The 18,077-nt window shown below is 54.5% G+C and overlaps 1 protein-coding gene across 2 annotated transcripts; it reads right to left on the bottom strand.

Moving 5' to 3' along the window:
* Positions 1-3,593: 3,593 nt before the first annotated feature.
* GIPR (gastric inhibitory polypeptide receptor) lies at positions 3,594-13,851 on the bottom strand. 2 transcript variants are annotated; one of them, XM_079800572.1, is made up of 13 exons: positions 13,748-13,851; positions 12,704-12,826; positions 11,967-12,066; positions 11,343-11,450; positions 10,706-10,809; positions 9,540-9,643; positions 9,203-9,347; positions 8,277-8,436; positions 8,017-8,077; positions 7,417-7,695; positions 7,190-7,328; positions 5,736-5,777; positions 3,594-5,643 (listed from the first exon to the last, which is right to left on the bottom strand). In XM_079800572.1, exons 2-13 carry the CDS (start codon positions 12,776-12,778, stop codon positions 5,437-5,439), a joined length of 1,524 nt encoding a protein of 507 aa, XP_079656698.1. In that variant the 5' UTR covers positions 12,779-12,826; positions 13,748-13,851; the 3' UTR covers positions 3,594-5,436. The 2 variants fall into 2 exon arrangements, with proteins under 2 accessions (XP_079656698.1, XP_079656699.1); XM_079800573.1 differs by having other exon boundaries at positions 7,417-7,505; positions 7,626-7,695; positions 12,704-13,771.
* Positions 13,852-18,077: the final 4,226 nt, after the last annotated feature.

The following is an 18,077-nucleotide window of genomic DNA, read 5'->3' as shown; positions in this document are numbered from 1 at the left end:
CTTTCTTCCTCTGAATGAGTCAGCCTTGCTTGAAATTTCTTCTGGTCTTTTTTTTTTTTTTTTTTTTCTGGTCTTTTTTTCTTCTGTTTGTTCAGTCAGATCAACATCCCCCACTGTTTACTTTCTCTGTGTCCAGCCTTGTGTTGCAATCCTGGGGACCCAGCAGTGCCTGAGACAGCCCGGGGCCTGCCCGCACTGATGGGAGGAGATACATGTTTAAAGCAGTTGGTACTCAAGGTCCTGACCAGGTAGCTCAGTTGGTAGAGTGTCATTCCCGGTATGCCAAGGTTGCGGGTCCCATCTATAATTAGGTCACATACAAGAAGCAACCAATGAATGCCTAAGTAAGTGGAACAACAAATCTATGTTCCTCCTCCTCCTCCTCCTTCCTCTCCCTCTGCTTTCTCTCTAAAATCAGTAAGTACAGATTTTTTAAAGTGTCCAGTAACCTCAAGTAATTGGTTCTATGTGTCTACCTTTCCCTGGCCACTCACTATTTCATGTTTTGTCTCTTAATGTTTATCTCTCCCTCTCTCTAAATAAGTTTTAAAAATGTTTATAAGAAAAAGCAATCATGCTATCACCTGCTGCGCTGTTAGGCTGCCAGCCCTGGGCTCTGTGCTGATCAGGAGGGATTTTCCAACAGCTCTGAGCAGGCAGTTATTTATTACCTCCGGTTCCCAGGAGAGGGAGCTGAGGCACAGAGAAGTGGTGTCACTTGCCCGGGGACACCCAGCCAGGAAGTGGTGCTGATTCCAACCCACCCTGCTCCTGAGCCTGTGGCTTCACCCCTGAGCTCTGCTGTCCTTCAAATTACAACTCAATTACCATCAGGGGAAATTCTCTGACAAATAGAGGGGGTTAGAGCTGAGAAAGGAGGGCCTTAACTGTTTTTCTCTGATGTACACACATCACTCTCTCCCCCAGCGAGATCTCTGTGTTCTGTCTCTGCCTGCATCTCTGTCTCTGTTCTCAGATAGGACCTAATGCCAGGTGGTGCAGGAGTTTGCAGAACTGAGGTCAGGGTCGGTGTCTGACACTGAGCTGTGGGAAGCAGAGCCTGGCTTACCCTGTGAGCCTGTGAGCTGCAGAGCTAGGGATCCTGCAGCAGAGAGGACCTGACATACGCGGAGACGTGTGGGGTTATAAAGTTGAATGTTGCCCTAACCTGTTTGGCTCAGTGGATAGAGCGTCGGCCTGCGGACTGAAGGGTCCCAGGTTCGATTCCAGTCAAGGGCATGTACCTTGGTTGTGGGCACATCCCTAGTGGGGGGTGTGCAGGAGGCAGCTTATCTATGTTTCTGACTCTATCCCTCTCCCTCTCTGTAAAAAATCAATAAAATACATTTTTAAAGTTGAATGTTTACTGGGTGGTGTAATTGGAACAACCCTCTGTGAAGTAGATACCGGAGCCGTCCCAATTTACAGATGAGACAGCTGAGGCTTAGTGGGTAATGACTTGCCCAGGTCACTCAGGGAAGCCATGGAGCCACGTTCAAACTCAGGAGGCAGGCCCTCATGAGCCACCTTTACTGTCCGGGAACAGGTCAGAGCCACAATGCCCTAATCTGTGAAGTGCGGTCAGTGGTGCCTGGCTGGTATGGCTCAGCTGGTTGGAGCATTGTCCTGAACACTGAAAGGGAGTTTGATCCCGATTTTGGTATGTATGGGAGGCAACCAATCATTTCTCTTGCTCTCTTCCTCTAAAATCAATAAAATCATGTCCTATAAAAATAAAAAAGTAATGAAGTGGGGGCAGTGGTACTGCTGCAGGAAACTTCCCGGGGAATTCGGTTCTTTTGCAGGAGTAAGGACGGCACAAAGCCTGGAGTCCCAATCTTCAAATGGTTCAAATCTGCCCTGCCTCCCTCTGGTTGACTTGTCTCCCTGGGGGATGGGACTTAATTATCCTGCCTTGCAGGCTGGGGCAAGATTCCAGCCCAGCACCCAGCTTGGCATCAGTTTGAGTTTCAGCCACCATCACCTCCCAAATGGTTCCTAATTCACCTCTTCCTTCTGTGGTGAAAACAAAAGCAGAGGCTGCAGGAATAGCCCCAGGCACACTGGCCAAGCATTCAGCATCCACCATGCACCAGGCATTATCCTAAGAATAACTCATTGGAAACTCTGGCAAGGTATTGTTATACCCATTTTCCAGAATTGGAAAGTGAGGCATAGAGAAGCTGAGAATTTTCTCGAAGTCACACAGCTAATAAGTAGCCAAACTAAGATTTGAACCAGGCTATGTGTTTCCTACAACTTTATTCTGGCTTTTGTTTTTGTTAAAATGGCAAAATTTGTATATATTTTATCACAGTAAAAAACATGGTTATAATATATATAACCTTCCACAGCTAGGCACTCAATAACCAAATAAACACTTGATTTTAAGACGAGGTTCATTTAAATGCAGCTTTACTCTGTTTAAATGGAGTTGGTATCGTTAATTTAAAAAAATTTTTTAATTGATTTTAGAGAGGAAGGGAGGGGGTAGAGAGAGAAACATCAATGATGAGAGAGAATCATTCATTGATCAGCTGCCTCCTGCATGCCCCTTACTGGGGATTGAGCCCACAACCAGGCATGTGCCCTTGACCGGAATCCAATGCAGGACCTTTCAGTCCACAGACTCTATCTATGGAGCCAAACCAGCTAGGGCGTTACTCTGTTGTTGCTTTTTAAGATTTTTTTATTGATTTTTAGAGAGGAAGGGAGAGGAAAGAGAAAAACATTGGTGTAAGAGAAACATGGATGTGAGAGAAAAACATCAATCAGCTGCCTCCTGCACGTCCCCTCCTGGGGATCAAGCCTGAAACCTGGGCATGTGCCCTGACTGGGAATTGAACCAGCAACCTTTTCGGTGCTTGGGATGACTCTCAGCCCACTGAGCCACATCGGCTAGGTAGGGCAAGCTTTGCTTTCAATACTGCCTTTCTAGAGAAACAACCCTTGGGAAGTGTTTAGTGCACGTATACACACACGTAATTTTAATTGTATACATTGTAAATAGTTAAGCATCCCATGAACATTCCCAATTGGGGCTTCTCATAGGCGGTGGGGACTGTGGCAGCACGATGTACATGTTGATGTCCATGTTATCATGGCAACACATGGCTGAAGATGAGCAGTGCTATACCCTCCAGGGGGCTGTGGCCGCCACAGGCTCCCGGCCTCAGTCATTTCCCTTTATGGCCTGGCCAAAAGATTCTCATTCTCCCTCTCTCAACAGACACACCAAAAAACACAACACAACTGTTTCTCATACTTTATTTACATTACAGGGGTGGGGAGCATTTTTTCTGCCAAGGGCCATTTGGATATTTATAACATCATTCGAAGGCCATAAAAAAAATTATCAACTTAAAAATTAGCCTGCTATATTTGGTCAAACATTTAATTAACTCATCCCTAATGCCTTGGCAGGGCCAGACCTCATGATTTCAAGGGCCTTATATGGCCCGAGGGCCGGATGTTCCCCACCCTGATTTATAAGGACCCTGCCCTAGGGCCCCTACCCTCCCTCCCAGAACCCCACAAGCCGCCCCCCCCCCCCCGCCCCGAAAGGCCACCTCATGTTAAAAGGACCCTGTGTTTATCTGTCCAGGGAGCTGGAGACCCAAGGAAAATAATTGACAACGCCCAGGTTCTAATTGAATCTAACTGTATCTGTGGGGGAAGGATTAGAAGTGAGGGTGTTTGTATAAGTGGTCCAGCTACAGTGTGGCTGTTGGCTTTCCCCAGTTCTCCCAGTGCCCAGGGGGCCGCTCAGGAGGGTGAGGATGTGCGGCCACACTCGCCAGCTAGCAGTGGTCCTGGCCTCTCTGGATGCAAGGTTTCAGCGGGGCCTGCCCTGAATTGCCCGTGTTTGTATCTCCACCTCCTCTCTGGACCCCAGTGGGCTCACACTTCTGTCTCCAGCTCTAACCTCTGCCTTGAGCTCCAGACCTTTAGTGTCCAAAGAGCGCTCTCGCTCGGTTCACCCCACCCTAAACCCAATCTCCCTCTTTGCTTTCTCCACAGTCTCAAACCTACAAGTCTTCTGGGCTTCTTTCTCTTCTTGCTGAACTTTCTCATGCAATTCATTGCCAGATCCTCAGTTCTGCCTTTAAAATAGCTCCAGAGTCCAACTGCCTCACACTGCTCTGTAGCTACCACCTGGTTCCGCCTCCTTCACCTCCCGCCTGCAGTCTCCTCACTGGGCTCCCAGTTTCCATCCCTAGTAATCTGTCCCCCATAGGGCAGACAGAAGGCTCTGTTTAACACATTAGCCCATGAGCCCTGGCTGGGCAGCGGGTAGCTCAGTTGATTAGAGCTTTGTCCCAAATCACCAGGGGTGGGGAACCTTTTTTCTGCCAAAGGCCATTTGGATATTTGTAACATCATTCGCGGGCCATGCAAAATGATCAACTTAAAAATTAGCCTGCTATATTTGGTCAAACATTGGATTAACTCACCCCTAATGCCTTGGCAGGGCCAGACCAAATGATTTTGCGGACCTTATAGAGCCCATGAACCAGATGTTGCCTACCCCTGCGATACACCAAGGTTTCGAGTTTGGCCCCGTCAGAGCACATACAAGAAGCGACCAATGGATAGCCCTGGCCTGTGTAGCTCTGTTGGCTGAGTGTTGTCCCGTGCACTGAAGAACTGCTTATTCGATTCCCAGCCAGGGCATATGCCCAGGTTGCGGGTTCGATCCCATATCTGGGTATGTACAGGAGGCAACAGATAAACCAATAGATGTTGCTCGAATTGATGTTTCCCTCTCCCTTCCTCTCTCTCTTTTAAGTAGCAATAAAAACATATTTTGTTTAAATAAAAGAATCCACCAGTGAATGCATAAATACGTGGAACAACAAATTGATGTTTCTCTCTTAAATTAATAATAAAATAAAAAAAAAACACCACACACATTAGCTCATGAGATGCTTCTGCTAAGAGTTTTCAATGCACCTGGAATAAAATCCCAGCTCTTTGCCCCTGCTCACTTCTCTCTCCATTTGGCTCCGACTCATCCCAGCTCCAGCCATGCAGGCCAGCTGTCTGCTCCTAAGACATGGCCACGTTCCTTCCTGCCCAGGGCCTCTGCAGATGCTGCTCCTTCCGCCTAGAATCTTGCCTACCAGTTCTTCCCAAAGCTGTCTCCTGCACCTCTGGCAGGTAGGGCTTAAATGGTACCTCCTCAGAGATGCCCTCCCTGACCACCGTAGACCCCCTTCTAATTTTTCTTCATAAGCCATTCCACTCAGCCTATATATAACGATGTATTGTCCTTAAGGGTCTGTTTTCCCCACTCAATTTTGAACTCTAGGACAGGGGCCTTTCTCTGTTTCCTTCCACCCCATTTCCCCAGCGTCCTCCCTCCACAAGGGGCCTGGTACACAGTAGGCGCTCAATCAATACATGCTAACTGAATGACCACAGGAATCCCGCTGCCTAGCAGTAACTTTCCAAGACCCGGCTGGCCTCATCCCCAGGCCCTGGGAGGTTCCCCGAGGACAGGGCACGGCCAGTGGCGACCTGTCTGGGTCCGGAGCCCAACGGCAGGGTCAGAGAGGCACGCTGTGGGGGCTGGTGCGGCTCCTCTCCTAGGCTGCGGCGCAGGCGGCAGCGGTGCCAACCTCGGCGGATCTCCGACTGCACCTGCAACGGGTAGCGCTCAGAGCCGGTGCCGGGCACGCCGTTCGCTGTGCTGCCGCCAGAGGGCGCGGGCGGCAGGCCGGGGCTCTCCCTACCTCCTTGTTGACGAAGCAGTAGAGGAAGCTGACCAGCAAGCCCTGTCAAACAAGGCGGTACGTCAGGGATTGGGGACAGGCTTAGGAACACCTCTAAGAGCTCGGGCCCTTGCCAGGCCCCAGACTACCTTGGCTGCCACTCTCCCGGCTCTAGACTTTTGCAGGCACCTCCCCGGCTCCCTGCTCCCCGCTTGTCCTCCCCAATTTGCTGAGCAATAAAGAGGACCCTGGATGTAATAAGCGCTTCCCTAGTTTCTATCCCACTTGGGCAAACTGCTTAACCCCTCTGGGCCTCAGTTTCTTCATCTGGAAAATGGGGTAATACAATGGTGGTTGTGAGAATTGAGATATTGGTATGCAAGAAGCTGTAGTGTCTGGTACATGGTGTTAAACCTTTTACTTAGTCTTATGATTTATCTTACCATTATTATATAATATTATATAATCATTAGTAAATATTAATAAACCAAGTTTATTATGATTAATTATTAATAGTTGCTTAATTTTAAATATTAATGATTATTCTAAATTATTGGTAAATTAATTTTAATCATTAGTTTTATATTTATGTTTCACATATACATTAAAATAAATATAAAATCCATTTATATTTATAACTAACAATAAGTTACTTGATAAATTAATACAAGTCAATTAGTTATATGTGTTATTGGTAAAATATTACTTGTCTTATCTCCCCCTTGCTCCACTGGCTCCCACTGCTTCAGGCCTGCCAGCCCTCCTCCATCGTGACAGATCTTACATGTGAGGTGTCTCTTACTCACCTCGCTCATTCCCTCACCTTCTTCCGTCTTGCTTTTTTCCCTCTACTCACATCTTACCATCTGCCATTCTGTATATTTTACTTATATACTGTGTGTGTATAGCATCTGTCTCTCCTACAAGAATGTAGAGACCATTTTGGTTCTCGGCAGTATCCCCACCGTGAGCTAGGAAAAGTGTATGCAATACATGTTTGCTGAATTTAATGAAATAAACAGGCATGTGAGGTGAGACAAGTGTTGTCCCCACTTTAGAGATGAGAAAACTGAGGCCCAAGCAGGTAAAACAGGGTGGGGACTAGGCTTAGGGCAAGCACATGCAGGGCCAGCCTTAAATTTTGGAGTGAGTGCCTTCATATATTCTGCGTTTTGAGCACCTCTCTTGCCACCCTCGCTCGGACAGATGTGATTTTGGCCCCAGCCCTGTCCAGTCTCAAAGCCCTAGATCTTCACCCGGAGGCCGTACTGCGGAGGCCTCCCCCCTCCTGGCTTGGCCCCCGCCTCTTCCTCAGCGGAGAACAGCACCGGCTCAGCATTCCGTGCAGAATGAATGAACTCGCACAGGCACACCCACTTCAGTGGCTGCGCCAAGGGGTGGCTGTAGCCCTTCGGCCTCTCTGGGGAGAAGGGCCCCAGCCGGAAGGGTGCAGCCCCTGCTCCCGGCCTGAGCACCTGGAAGGAGCTGAGGAAGATCTCAAAGCCGAGCTTGGCGAAGCGCAGGTGGCCCCGGGCTTGTTCCTCGGTCACAGGAGCAAACACCACCTCGTGGACGCCCAGCAGAGGCACCAGCGTCAGCGTGGAGCGAGCCAGCCTGGGAGGAGAGGGCAGCTGTGGTCCAGTGGCCCCGGTCCCCATCTCACGCCCGGCCCTCTTCCCTCTTTCCCCCCGCCCTGCCCCACCTTAGCCGGTAGTCCGGGCAGCGCATCTGCCGGGTCCGCAGCTTGGACACGAGGATGCCAAGGATTCGGAGAAAGATGAAGAAATTAATCTGCGGGGAAAGATAGAGGCTGAGCCAGTCCGAGTCCATCCTGGGAAACAGGGCGGCACCCCTCTCCCCAGGGTGAGAAATCCCCGAGGACGGCCTGGAGGAGGTGGGGGCCGGCCGTACCAAAATGGTCATGAGGATAGGGGTGCGTATGATCCACCAGATGGCCTTGACTTCGTTCCGCTCCCAGCACCTGGAGTAGGGGTTGTGGAGCTAAGCGATGGAAAACCGCTGGAAGCACTGGCCACGCGCACTCACTCGCCAGGTCCCGCCCGCCTTCCTCCAGGCCACGCCCACATTCCTCTGGAGCCCCGCCTGCTCCGGCCCCGGCCCCGCCCCTTCCCGTCGTCCTCGAGCACAACCTTTCCCAGCGGCTATTCCTTTCGCCCCCACCCACGTTCCCTCCAAGCCCCCAGGGGCCCTCAGGACCACCCCACGCTTCCATCACACCCGCCCAGGGGCCTCAAAGCCCCGCCCACCTCCCCAGGCCCCGCCCAGGCCCCCCGCAACTCACTGCGTGTTCTCGTACAGGTACCTGACGATCACCCAGGGAATGACGAAAAGCGCGGGGGCCCCTGTGCAGACCCCGACCCCCGCCCCCCACCCCGCCGCAGCTGTCAGCACGCGCACGGGCCTCGCCCGGCCCCAGACCCGCGGAATTCCCCCGCTGAGGTGGGAAGGCAAAGCCCGGAGAGAGACCCCTGAAGCAGCCCAGCAGGGGGGTCGGGGAGCGGTGGTGCGCGAGGCTGGGCAGGGGACAGGGTCGGGGCTCACCCCAGCCGAAGAGCAGGTAGCCGCGGAAGGGGCCCCCCTCGGAGCCTCCCACGAGCACCAGGAGGCTGTGCAGGTAGATGCCCTCCACCAGCAGCCACGTGTAGTTGGCGCCCACGCAGTACTGGGTCACGATCTGGGCCGTTCTGCAGGTGCCCAGCGCCTGGAGGGTGACCAGACAGGGGGAGGGGGCAGTCAGGGCGCGGGGGGTACCCCAAGCGTTCCTCCAGCTGGTCTTCCTTTCACCCTCATCTCTTGTCATCAAATATTCTCCCACTCTATCACCGAAGGTTGGTCCCTGTGCTTGGTTTCTCTCGCCCTATATGATCTCTCCCACTCTAACCTCTTAAACAACTGGTATCGTCCATCTCACTATCAAACTTCCCCCCAAGATGCCCCAAATATGGCTCCTCCCACCCCATTTCCTGAGAATTGTGCTCAACTACTCCACCTCTCCAAAAGTTTCTCCCATCTCGCCCCTCCTCTCCCACCAGCGCGGCCCCTCCCACCCCCCTGCTTCCTGACAATGGGCATGGCCCACGTTGCTACCAGGTGGTTTTTCTCCCCTCCGTTCCCAGCCTCAGGTCTCTCTCACCTTGTTTCTCAGTAACCACCTGGAATCTACCAAATCCTCCCACCAGCTGGTTCCCCCACCCTGTCTCCTCCTCACCTCCAGCAGAAGACTCTCTCAGGGGTGGGAAAGGCCAGTGGTTGGTAATATAAGAAAGAGAATGGAACATTCCGACAAAGGAGATGACGGAGTGAACAATGCAGGAGGCTGAGTTGGGGGTCCCTCTCCAAAAGCATTTGGCGTGGTCAAGAGAGAGGAAACTGTCGCTCGTGTGTCGTGGGTAGTGAGTAGCGTGGGAGCCGCCTGCCCCCCAGAGGAGGCGGAATCCCAACTTGAGAGGAAGAGGGAGGATGCTCACCTGGTTCCACAGGATAGGGGCCTGGTCCCCGGGTGCGGGGCCCGGTGGAGGCAGCAGCCGGTCTCGGGTGAGGATGGCTGCTGCCCGAAGCATGAAAGACGTGAACAGGTTGATGTGAATGTAGTTGCGAGTGCAGTGCAGACGCCTGGGGATTTGGGAGACAGTGGGGACCCATGGAGACCTGTCCGTGGCCACATGGAGCCCCTTTAACCGCCTCCCAGCCCTTCTTCTCATGGAGCCACCATTGGGTGCCTGTTCCTGGTGGAGCCTGACCACCCCATCTTAGCGGGCAAACAGGCCCAGCTCCGCCTCTGCCACTCACAGTTGGGGGTCCCACCTGAAGGAACTCAAGATGAGCAGGGCTAGCAGCAACGCGGCCAGGGACAGGGAGTAGCCCACGGTGTACACAACCTGTAGCCGCTCCAAGATCAGCCTCTGGTTCTGGGGGTACAGGGCAGGACACAGGACCAGAGCTCAGCTCTTCTCCAGGGTCAGACAGGGGCTGGACAGACATCTATCTGCTCCTTGTTCCTGCCAAGCACCCCAATTTTCTTTTGGGGATCCAACTTCCCTTATTTCAGTGGGGCTATCTCCACCCTTCTGCTCCAGGCTGGACATGTGACCAGCGAATCAGAGCATCCTAACACCATCCCCCTTACCCCTCCTCCCTACACACATACACAGTGATAAGTCCAGGGTGGGCAGAGGACCCAAACCAGGGCAATGAGAGTTAATCCTGAAAGTTTGGGGCTGCGAGGGCTGAGCCCCTTACACGAATTTTGTGCATCGGGCCACTAGTATAAAATATTATTGAATGACAATGTAATTGAAAAATAAAATTTTAGTCCTAGCTGGTTTGGCTCAGTGGATAGAGCATTGGCCTGTGGACTGAAGGGTCCTGGGTTTGATTCCAGGCAAGGTCATATGCCCGGGTTGTAGGCTCGATCCCCAGTAGGGGGCAGGCTGGAGGCAGCTAATCAATGGTTCTCTCTCATCATTTGTTTCTATCTCTCTCTCCCTCTCCCTTCCTTTCAGAAATCAATAAAAACACATTTTTTAAAAGAAAAAAGACAAATATTAAAAAGAGTCAGTCCTGTGACATGATGCGGGAACTATTGAGAACAAAGCTCAATCTCCCCTCAGTGTTGCTTGGTTGGTGGGATGTGAGCCTGGTGCTAATGGAGAAAACAAACCTGTTCCACCCCACCGAGAAGAGGAGACCAGCACAGAGAAAACCACAGGCACACGATGGCGAGCAAGAGAGATCCCCAACATTACTTGAGCACCTAGATCCAGCTGTGCCTGAAGCTGTGCGTGGCCGTGTACGTTTCAATCACAGAAGTAAAGACATTTTTTTTTTCTGCATCAAGCACGTTTACTTGGGATGTCTATCACTTGGAACCCAGAGCCCTGAACAGTTCAAGGGATTTCAGGCTCAGTGTGAGGCTGCTGCCTTTTCACCTCTCCCTGGACATCCAACCTGAATCCCTCGCCGCTTCTTACCTGAAAGGTCCCATTCTTCTCTGGGTTCTCACACTGAGAATGGTCTCTCCAAGGTCCCCATTGGCCATCACTGCCACACTGGCGGAGGACAAAGCCTGCAGCCACTGGGGGAATCGAGGGAGGGGATTAGAGGCACAGAGAAAGAGATGGAGACAGAGAGACCAGCTGGGAGGACAGGCAGAGAGAGAGAGAGAGAGAGAGAGAGCCGATGTGATGATGATGATGATGATGAGCCCTTCTATGGAATTTTACACGTATTAATTTAATATTCATAAGACAACTCTGAAGCTGGTGCTATCATCAATCCCATTCTACAGATGAGGAGGTTGAGGGATAAAGAAATTAAATAAACTGCCCTGGACCACATAGCTAGTTAGGACAGGAAGACCAGGATGCCTAGAGACAGACTCAGATAAAGGAGAGAAAACAAGAACCCCGTAGTCCTAAGAGAGATACAGACAGAGAAGGGGCATGATGTGACAGAGCCAGGATCAGGGTGACCCAGCCAGGGTTGGACAGACAGAGGAGACACCCCGCTGGACAGAGAGGAGCAGGAGATGGGGTGTAGGTGAGTTTGGGGGAAGTGGTTAGGAGCTGCTTGTGTCCCGAAAGGCCCACAGTCCAGGGGGCACCTCACCGTGACGGTGCCAGGGCAGGTACCAGGGGCAGGAAGCACGGGCAGTGGTGTTGGGTGCAGCGTAGTCCCAGCAGACGTACATATCGAAGGACCCATTGCAGGCGAGGCCTGGAGTGGCATAAGGGGGATCTACTGCACCCTCGGCCCAAAGCCCTCCTCCTCACACCCACAAGCCCTGCCCTCGGCCCACCCACCTGGAGGGAGCGGTCCAACGCTGCTGCGCCACAGCTCCGCCCATCGGACCCCAAGGCGCCCCTGTCCTCCGACCCCACTCTGGGCTCCCCACCACGCAAGTTCCCGCCGCACGAGGTTCCCACTGCTCGAGGCCCTTTCTAGGCTGCACCCAAGCCCCGCCCCTTTCTAATCATTCCAGGCCCCGCCCACCAGGGCAGCCCCGCCCAAGACCCCGCCCATTTCAAGCTTCTCCCCAGAAGTCTCCCTTGAATCCGAGTAGCATCCCACTCAGATCTAGGCCCTTCCCACCGAGGCCAAGCCCACATCTACCCCGGACAACTCTTCCAGGCCCAGCGCCTGGTCCTAGCCCAGCCCGCTCCACCGCAGCCCTGACCGTCCTCGCAGCCCACCCCTCCTGGGGGGCCCAGCCCGCCTCCTCCCCCGTCACACCTGCCGGGCGCTCCGCGGCCTGCAGGGTCCCCTGGCACTCCCTGCGGTAGCGCTCCCAGCGCCGGTACAGCTCCCGCGCCGTCTGCCGCTCAGAGCCCGTCTGCGGAGAGAGAGAAGGGAGGACGCCCGCACCGACGCCCGCTCCCAGGCAGCCTGGTGCGTGCGGGCCAGAGACCCTCGAGGGACCTGGAGGGGCTGTCCTGTTTGCCCAGGAGTCTTGGGTGGCCGGGAAACCTCTTCTAACTCTCGAGGGGAGCCTAGAAACCTCCAGGGGAGTTGCTTGGGGGACTGAAAACCTTCAGGGAAATTGGGGGACGTGCCCTAACCGGTTTGGCTCAGTGGATAGAGCGTTGGCCTGTGGACTGGAAGGTCCCGGGTTCGATTCCGGTCCAGGGCATGTGCCTTGGTTGTGGGCACATCCCCGGTGGGGGTGTGCAGGAGGCAGCTGGTTGATGTTTCTCTCTCACTGATGTTTCTAGCTTTCTCCCTCTCCCTTCCTCTCTGTAAAAAATCAATAAAAAATCAATAAAATATATTTAAAAAAAAAAGAAATTGGGGGACGTGGTGGCTGGAAATCAGCAGGAAGATTTGCGAGGGAAAGAAGACGGAGTGGAAGCAACCATCAACACTCGAGTCTGCGCGAGTGGGGGGCCGTCTCCACACCTCTGCAGCGGGGGCGCCTTAACCGTCCCAGACCTCCCTCCGAGCCTTCACCTCCGGCGGCTCCCGGTCCTCACCTCCGCCCTCGGCAGCAGCGGCCCCCACAGCCAGAGCAGCAGCAGCAGCAGCCTCCGGGGCGCACGGGTCGGCATGGTGAGGGTGGCGGGGCCCTGGGGGGGGGGGGGGGGCGGGCAGCCGGCCTGGAGGGTCCGAGGGCAGGGTCAGGAGCCTCCGCCTGCCGCCCCCAGCCCCAGCCTCACCGCCGCCGGGCTCCCCGGGATGATACACGCGGACTCCGAGGCAGCGCCCCCCATCCCCCCGCCCCACACGCGATGATTTGTGGGTGGGGAGATGCGTGAGGAGGGGACGAGGCTGGGGTCCGACCGGTGATCCCCGGGCCCACCCGCAGCGGTGGCGGGAGCCGCGGCGGGGAGGGGGGGCGGTGTTTGCTGAGGGCGTGGTTGCCCTAGAGCTGCGCCGGGCGGAAGTGCTCATGTCACCCGGAGTCTAGACGTGGAGACTGGAGTGGACCTGGGGACCGACCGCCTTGGAGCAGCAGATGGCCCTCGGAGTCCCCACTCTCTGAGCCCAAAGGGTTTTCAAATCCAAATCGGGGATAAAACCCGGACCTTACAGAACTTATCCCGCGGAGGACAAAGCCCGGGATCCATGGGACATGCTCTCCTTAGGGACTAGAGGTGTCAGAGCCTGGGCTTAGGTCTGCAGGGGCCACCCGCCTGGAAATCTGTCTCTCACTCTGAGCACCCCCCACGCAGCACCATGGAGGGAAAGGAGAGGCGGGGAGCACCTCAGACCAGACCACAGACACGGGTCAGAGGTGCATGAGACAGAAATAGAGAGAGCGAAACGGAGACAGATAGGAGAGGCGCAGCAAGAGACCAGAGACCACAAGGCAGAGAGAGACAAAATGTGGGTTAGAGGAGATAGAGGTACAGAGCTATTTAGAGGTTAGACAGAGATTGGGAGACGTGGGGACGAAGATAAGACACCGAGAGGAGGTTAGAGACTGTGGCCACAGAGACCTAGAGAGACCAAGGCTCAGAAACCCAGGGAGAGGGACCCACAGACTTGAGGGGCCAGCGGGGCAGGGGAGCCCTCACCTGTCCTGCTGCTGCCTCCACTGCCTCCCGAGCTCTGGAGGAGGTGACAGCGGCGGTGGTGGGAGGGGCGGGGCCAGGGAACAGGAAGGGGGGGCTCCAGGGGAGCAGTCACTCCAGGTCACATGGGGGAGCAGTCAACCCCCCCCCTCTCATCGCCCACAGACTCAGGCAGCCACGCAGTCACACGCAGTGTCGCACACAGTCCCATTAACCGAGACACGGGCTCAGCACACAATGTCACATGCTGTTCCTCACAGAGCGTGTTCCTCGTGCTCATTCAGCTGTACAATCTACGGTCACACCCAGAGCCTGGTCCACACCCACAGGACACACGGGCGCACATCCTCGGGCGTGGACGCCTGCACTCCCAGTGACACAGCCGCCACTACCCACAGTCCCAGTGACACTGGGTCCCTCACACACTCACACGCTCACGAGGTCAGGTCACAAACACCATCTGTCTCCCCCTGGCCTGTACTCAGCACAGGTTTGGGCACAGAGCACAGAGGCTCGAAGAATGATTGTTGGTTAAATAAATGCACAGCCTGGCCAGTGTCCCTCAGTGGTTGAGCGTCGACCTATGAACCAGGAGGTCACAGGTTCGATTCCCGGTCAGGGCACATGGCCAGGTTGCGGGTTCCATCCCCAGTAGGGGCTGTGTAGGAGGCCACTGATCCACGGTTCTCTCTCATTGTTGATGTTTCTATCCCTCCCTTCCTCTCTCTCTAAAATCAATAAAAACATGTGAAAAAATAAAATAAATGCACAGTTATGTGGCTCCTCACATAGTCATATAATCCTTTAATGACACAATCTGAAGGTCTCTCGCAGTGTTACACAGCCAGACCCATTAACACTCTCACACGTCATTTCACACTTCACATAATCACCGACAGGGTCCACGGCCGCACCCCAACAACACACATTCCCAACCGCCCGAGGCACACACTCGGGGAGGGGGGGGCAGTCACACATGAGCCCACAGCCTCACACGGTCTCATGCTCACAATCACCACTGACCCTCACATCTGAAAATCTCCACTTTCAGTCTTTTCCTTAAACATGAACAATCCTAATGCCTTGGCTGGTGTGCTCAGTGGTTAGAGCCTCCGCCCAGGCACCCAAGGGTCGTAAGTTCCATTCTCAGTCAAGGGCACATACCTGGGTTGAAGCCTTAGAAATAGAGTCCCAGCTCTCCGCACGCTCATGCCCCTTTAATGCTAATTACCAATGCATGCACATTAATCGTACTATTAACATTCAGAGGACACACTCCCCTGGGACCTATGAGGTAAGTGGGTCAGAGGCAAGTTTGCCCATTTTGCAGAGGAGAAACTGAGGCCCAGAGGCCCCAATAGGGGCAGGGAATAAGGGGTGGCGTGAGGTCCAGCACCAGAGGCCGGAAGGAGAAGGAGGCAAGTTTAGGGGAGGGGAGTAGCGTGGGGAGGGGGGGGGGGGTCCTGACTTCCTGGCCTCCAGCTGGCCTCCCTGCTCTCTGCCCCACATTCCTGGCGCCCTCCGGGTCCTGGGAAAGGCTCAGTCCACGGGGTGGGGAGGAAAAGGGGTCTGAGATGGCCCAGCACCTCGGGAGAGGCTGGGGTTGGGAGGGGATCTCTCCCTGGCCCCCGGAGGGCCTAGGGGGTTCTCTCTGCTAGGGCTGGGAAGGTGGGGGGAGGCTGGAATGGAGGGAGAAACCAGGAGGGAGGGGACGCAGTGGAGAGGAATTGAGGTGGTGAGAGAAATAGGAAAAGAAACCAAAGCTCAAGAAAGAACAGAGACAGGAAGAAGCAGCGATGAGAGAGACCATGAGAAAGAGAAAGACCAAGAGAGACGGGCAGAAAAGAAATGGAGCCCTGGCCCGTTTGCTCAGTGGTTAGAGCGTCGGCCCGAGGACCCAAGGGTCTCGGGTTTGATTCCCAGTCAAGGGCATGTACCTGGGTTGCAGGTTTACCCCCCGTCCTGGTCCAGGTGCATGTGGAGGTAGCCAATCGATGTGTCTCTCTCACATTGATCTCTCTCTCTCTCTCTCTCTCTCCCCCCCCCTCCTCCCTCCCTTCTACTTTCTCTAAAACTCAATGGAAAAAATATCCTCAGGTTGAGGATTAAAAAATAAGAATAAAGAAAATAAATTGAAACAGAAAGAGAAAGAGGAATCAGGGGAGAGAGAACAGGGACTGAGAGAGGGAGAGAGACAGAAGAGATACAAGCTGAGAGATGGAGACATAGAGAGATGAAGATGAGGAGGGTGGAGGGAGAGAGCCTGGAAGGTGGGCCTGAGGAAAGATGGCCCGGGCGGGAGCTGTGGGGATGAGCCTGAAGCTGGGCTCCGAGCCCCACAGCCCTCCATCAGCCGCTGTGGGAACACAGGACAGAACAGGGCACAGGGAGGGGCCCATGTCCGGCAGGAGGGGAGATGCCGGGTCCTGACTGCCCCGCTGCCCATCTCAGCCCTCCTGGGGTCCTCTGCAGTCTCCTGCGATCAGGAGGGGACAGCAGGGCCACAGGGGTAGCCACATGGGCCCTCCCCAACTCCATGCTCAGGGCTTCTGGAACCCGCAGCAGAGAAACAGCCATGCGCCCCCTCCCACCTCCCCCCCCCCGCCACCCCCCCGCTGCTGCCTTCTCTGCTGTCCATCTCTCCCTGCCACCCCCCTCCCCCTCTCTCTTTGGTCCGAATCCTTTCTCCTCTTCTCCAAGCCCACCCTCAGTCTGTCTGTCTTTTCTTGCTTGCTGGGCTGTCCTTCCCCTTTTCTTCCCTCTGGTTTCATTCTGTTCCTCTGCTTATCCTCTTGCTCGGGATCAGCCTCTTCTAGCCAGTCTTTAAACTTTCCCCTTTCCCTCATCTTCTCGCTGGTGCCTGTCTGTCTGTTTCTCTCCCTCCATTGCCCCTGGCCCTGGGATTCCAGGCTGTTGGCCTCTCCCCCCCCCCCGCCAGCAATGACCAGGCAGTGCCCCCAGCTCAGGGCGCAGTGGTGGGGAGGCAGCCGGAGGGCCTGTGCCTCCCCCATGGGGCTGCCCAGCCAAGCAGAGCCTGTGGGAGCAGGCCGGGGCCTGGGGTGCCAGCAGATGGTGCAGGAGAAATGAGGCAGAGAGGGATGGGGAGAGGGCATGCCCCATGGGGACTGAGGCCAGAAACGGGCGCCTGAGCCAGCCCCCTGAGATTCAGGACTGCTGAGAGGAGGTCTGAGACACACACACACACACACACACACACACACACACACACACAAAGACAGAGATACAGAGAATGAGAGACAGCAATAGAGAGACTGGCTGAGAGAGACATACTCACAAGCATGCGGAACCAGAGAGGCCGAGACGGAGTGACAGTGCTGAGAGACAGGGATACACACACTCTCACAAGCCAGAGAAAGACAGGAACTCAGAGGTCCAGAGACAGGGGCCTAGAGGAACACAAGGCAACGCGGCGTCTGTGACAGAGACACAGATCCAAAGAGAAACAGAGACGTAGAGACATGAAGCCCAGAGAGAGACAGAGACATGGAGAAACAGAGTGGGGACCCAGAGAGAGAGAGAGTAAAGGATAGAGGAAGAGACCTGAGAGATAGGTATTATCCAGGGAGGGAGGGACGGAGGGAGGGAGGGAGACAGAGAGAGAGAGAGAGAGAGAGAGATTTGGAACACAGATAGATGGGGGTGGGTAAACTCTCTCAGACCTCAGACACCATCACTCAAAGATGAGGCAAGCCCTGGTGGGTTTGGCTCAGTGGATAGAGCGTCAGCCTGTGGACTGAAGGGTCCCGGGTTCAATACCGGTCAAGGGCATGTACCTTGGTTGCAGGCACATCCCCAGTGGGAGGTGTGCAGGAGGCAGCTGATGTTTCTCTCTCATCAATGTTTCTAACTCTCTATCCTTCTCTCTTCCTCTCTGTAAAAAATCAATAAAATATTATTAAAAAAAAAAAAGATGAGGCAAGAAGCCCAGCTCCCCTCGTCCTCTTCCGGACGGTGTGTGAGTATGTGTGTGTGAATGAGGGTGTGTGTGAGTGTGTGTGAGTGTGTGTGTGTGTGTGTGAGTGTGTGTGTGTGTGAGTGAGTGAGGGTGTGTGAGTGTGTGTGTGTGAGTGTGTGTGTGTGTGAGTGTGTGTGTGAGTGTGTGTGTGTGTGAGTGTGTGTGTGTGAGTGAGTGAGGGTGTGTGAGTGTGTGTGTGTGAGTGAGGGTGTGTGTGAGTGTGTGTGTGTGTGAGTGAGGGTGTGTGTGTGTGTGTGAGTGTGTGTGTGTGTGTGTGTGAGTGAGGGTGTGTGTGTGTGAGTGTGTGTGTGTGAGTGAGTGAGGGTGTGTGAGTGTGTGTGTGTGAGTGAGGGTGTG

This window comes from Cnephaeus nilssonii, assembly GCF_951640355.1.
Source record: "Cnephaeus nilssonii genome assembly, chromosome: 20".
NCBI classification, from domain to species: domain Eukaryota; kingdom Metazoa; phylum Chordata; class Mammalia; order Chiroptera; family Vespertilionidae; genus Cnephaeus; species Cnephaeus nilssonii.
This window is presented reverse-complemented; position numbering and strand designations above follow the sequence as displayed.

Coding starts and splice junctions, on each gene's coding strand:
- GIPR (XM_079800572.1), bottom strand. CDS start 12,778: ATGCCGACCCGTGCGCCCCGGAGGCTGCTGCTGCTGCTGCTCTGGCTG. Junction 11,451..11,966: donor GGCCGCGGAGCGCCCGGCAG/GTGTGACGGGGG, acceptor ATGCCACTCCAG/GCCTCGCCTGCAATGGGTCC. Junction 8,078..8,276: donor CTACCTGCTCTTCGGCTGGG/GTGAGCCCCGAC, acceptor GGGTCTGCACAG/GGGCCCCCGCGCTTTTCGTC.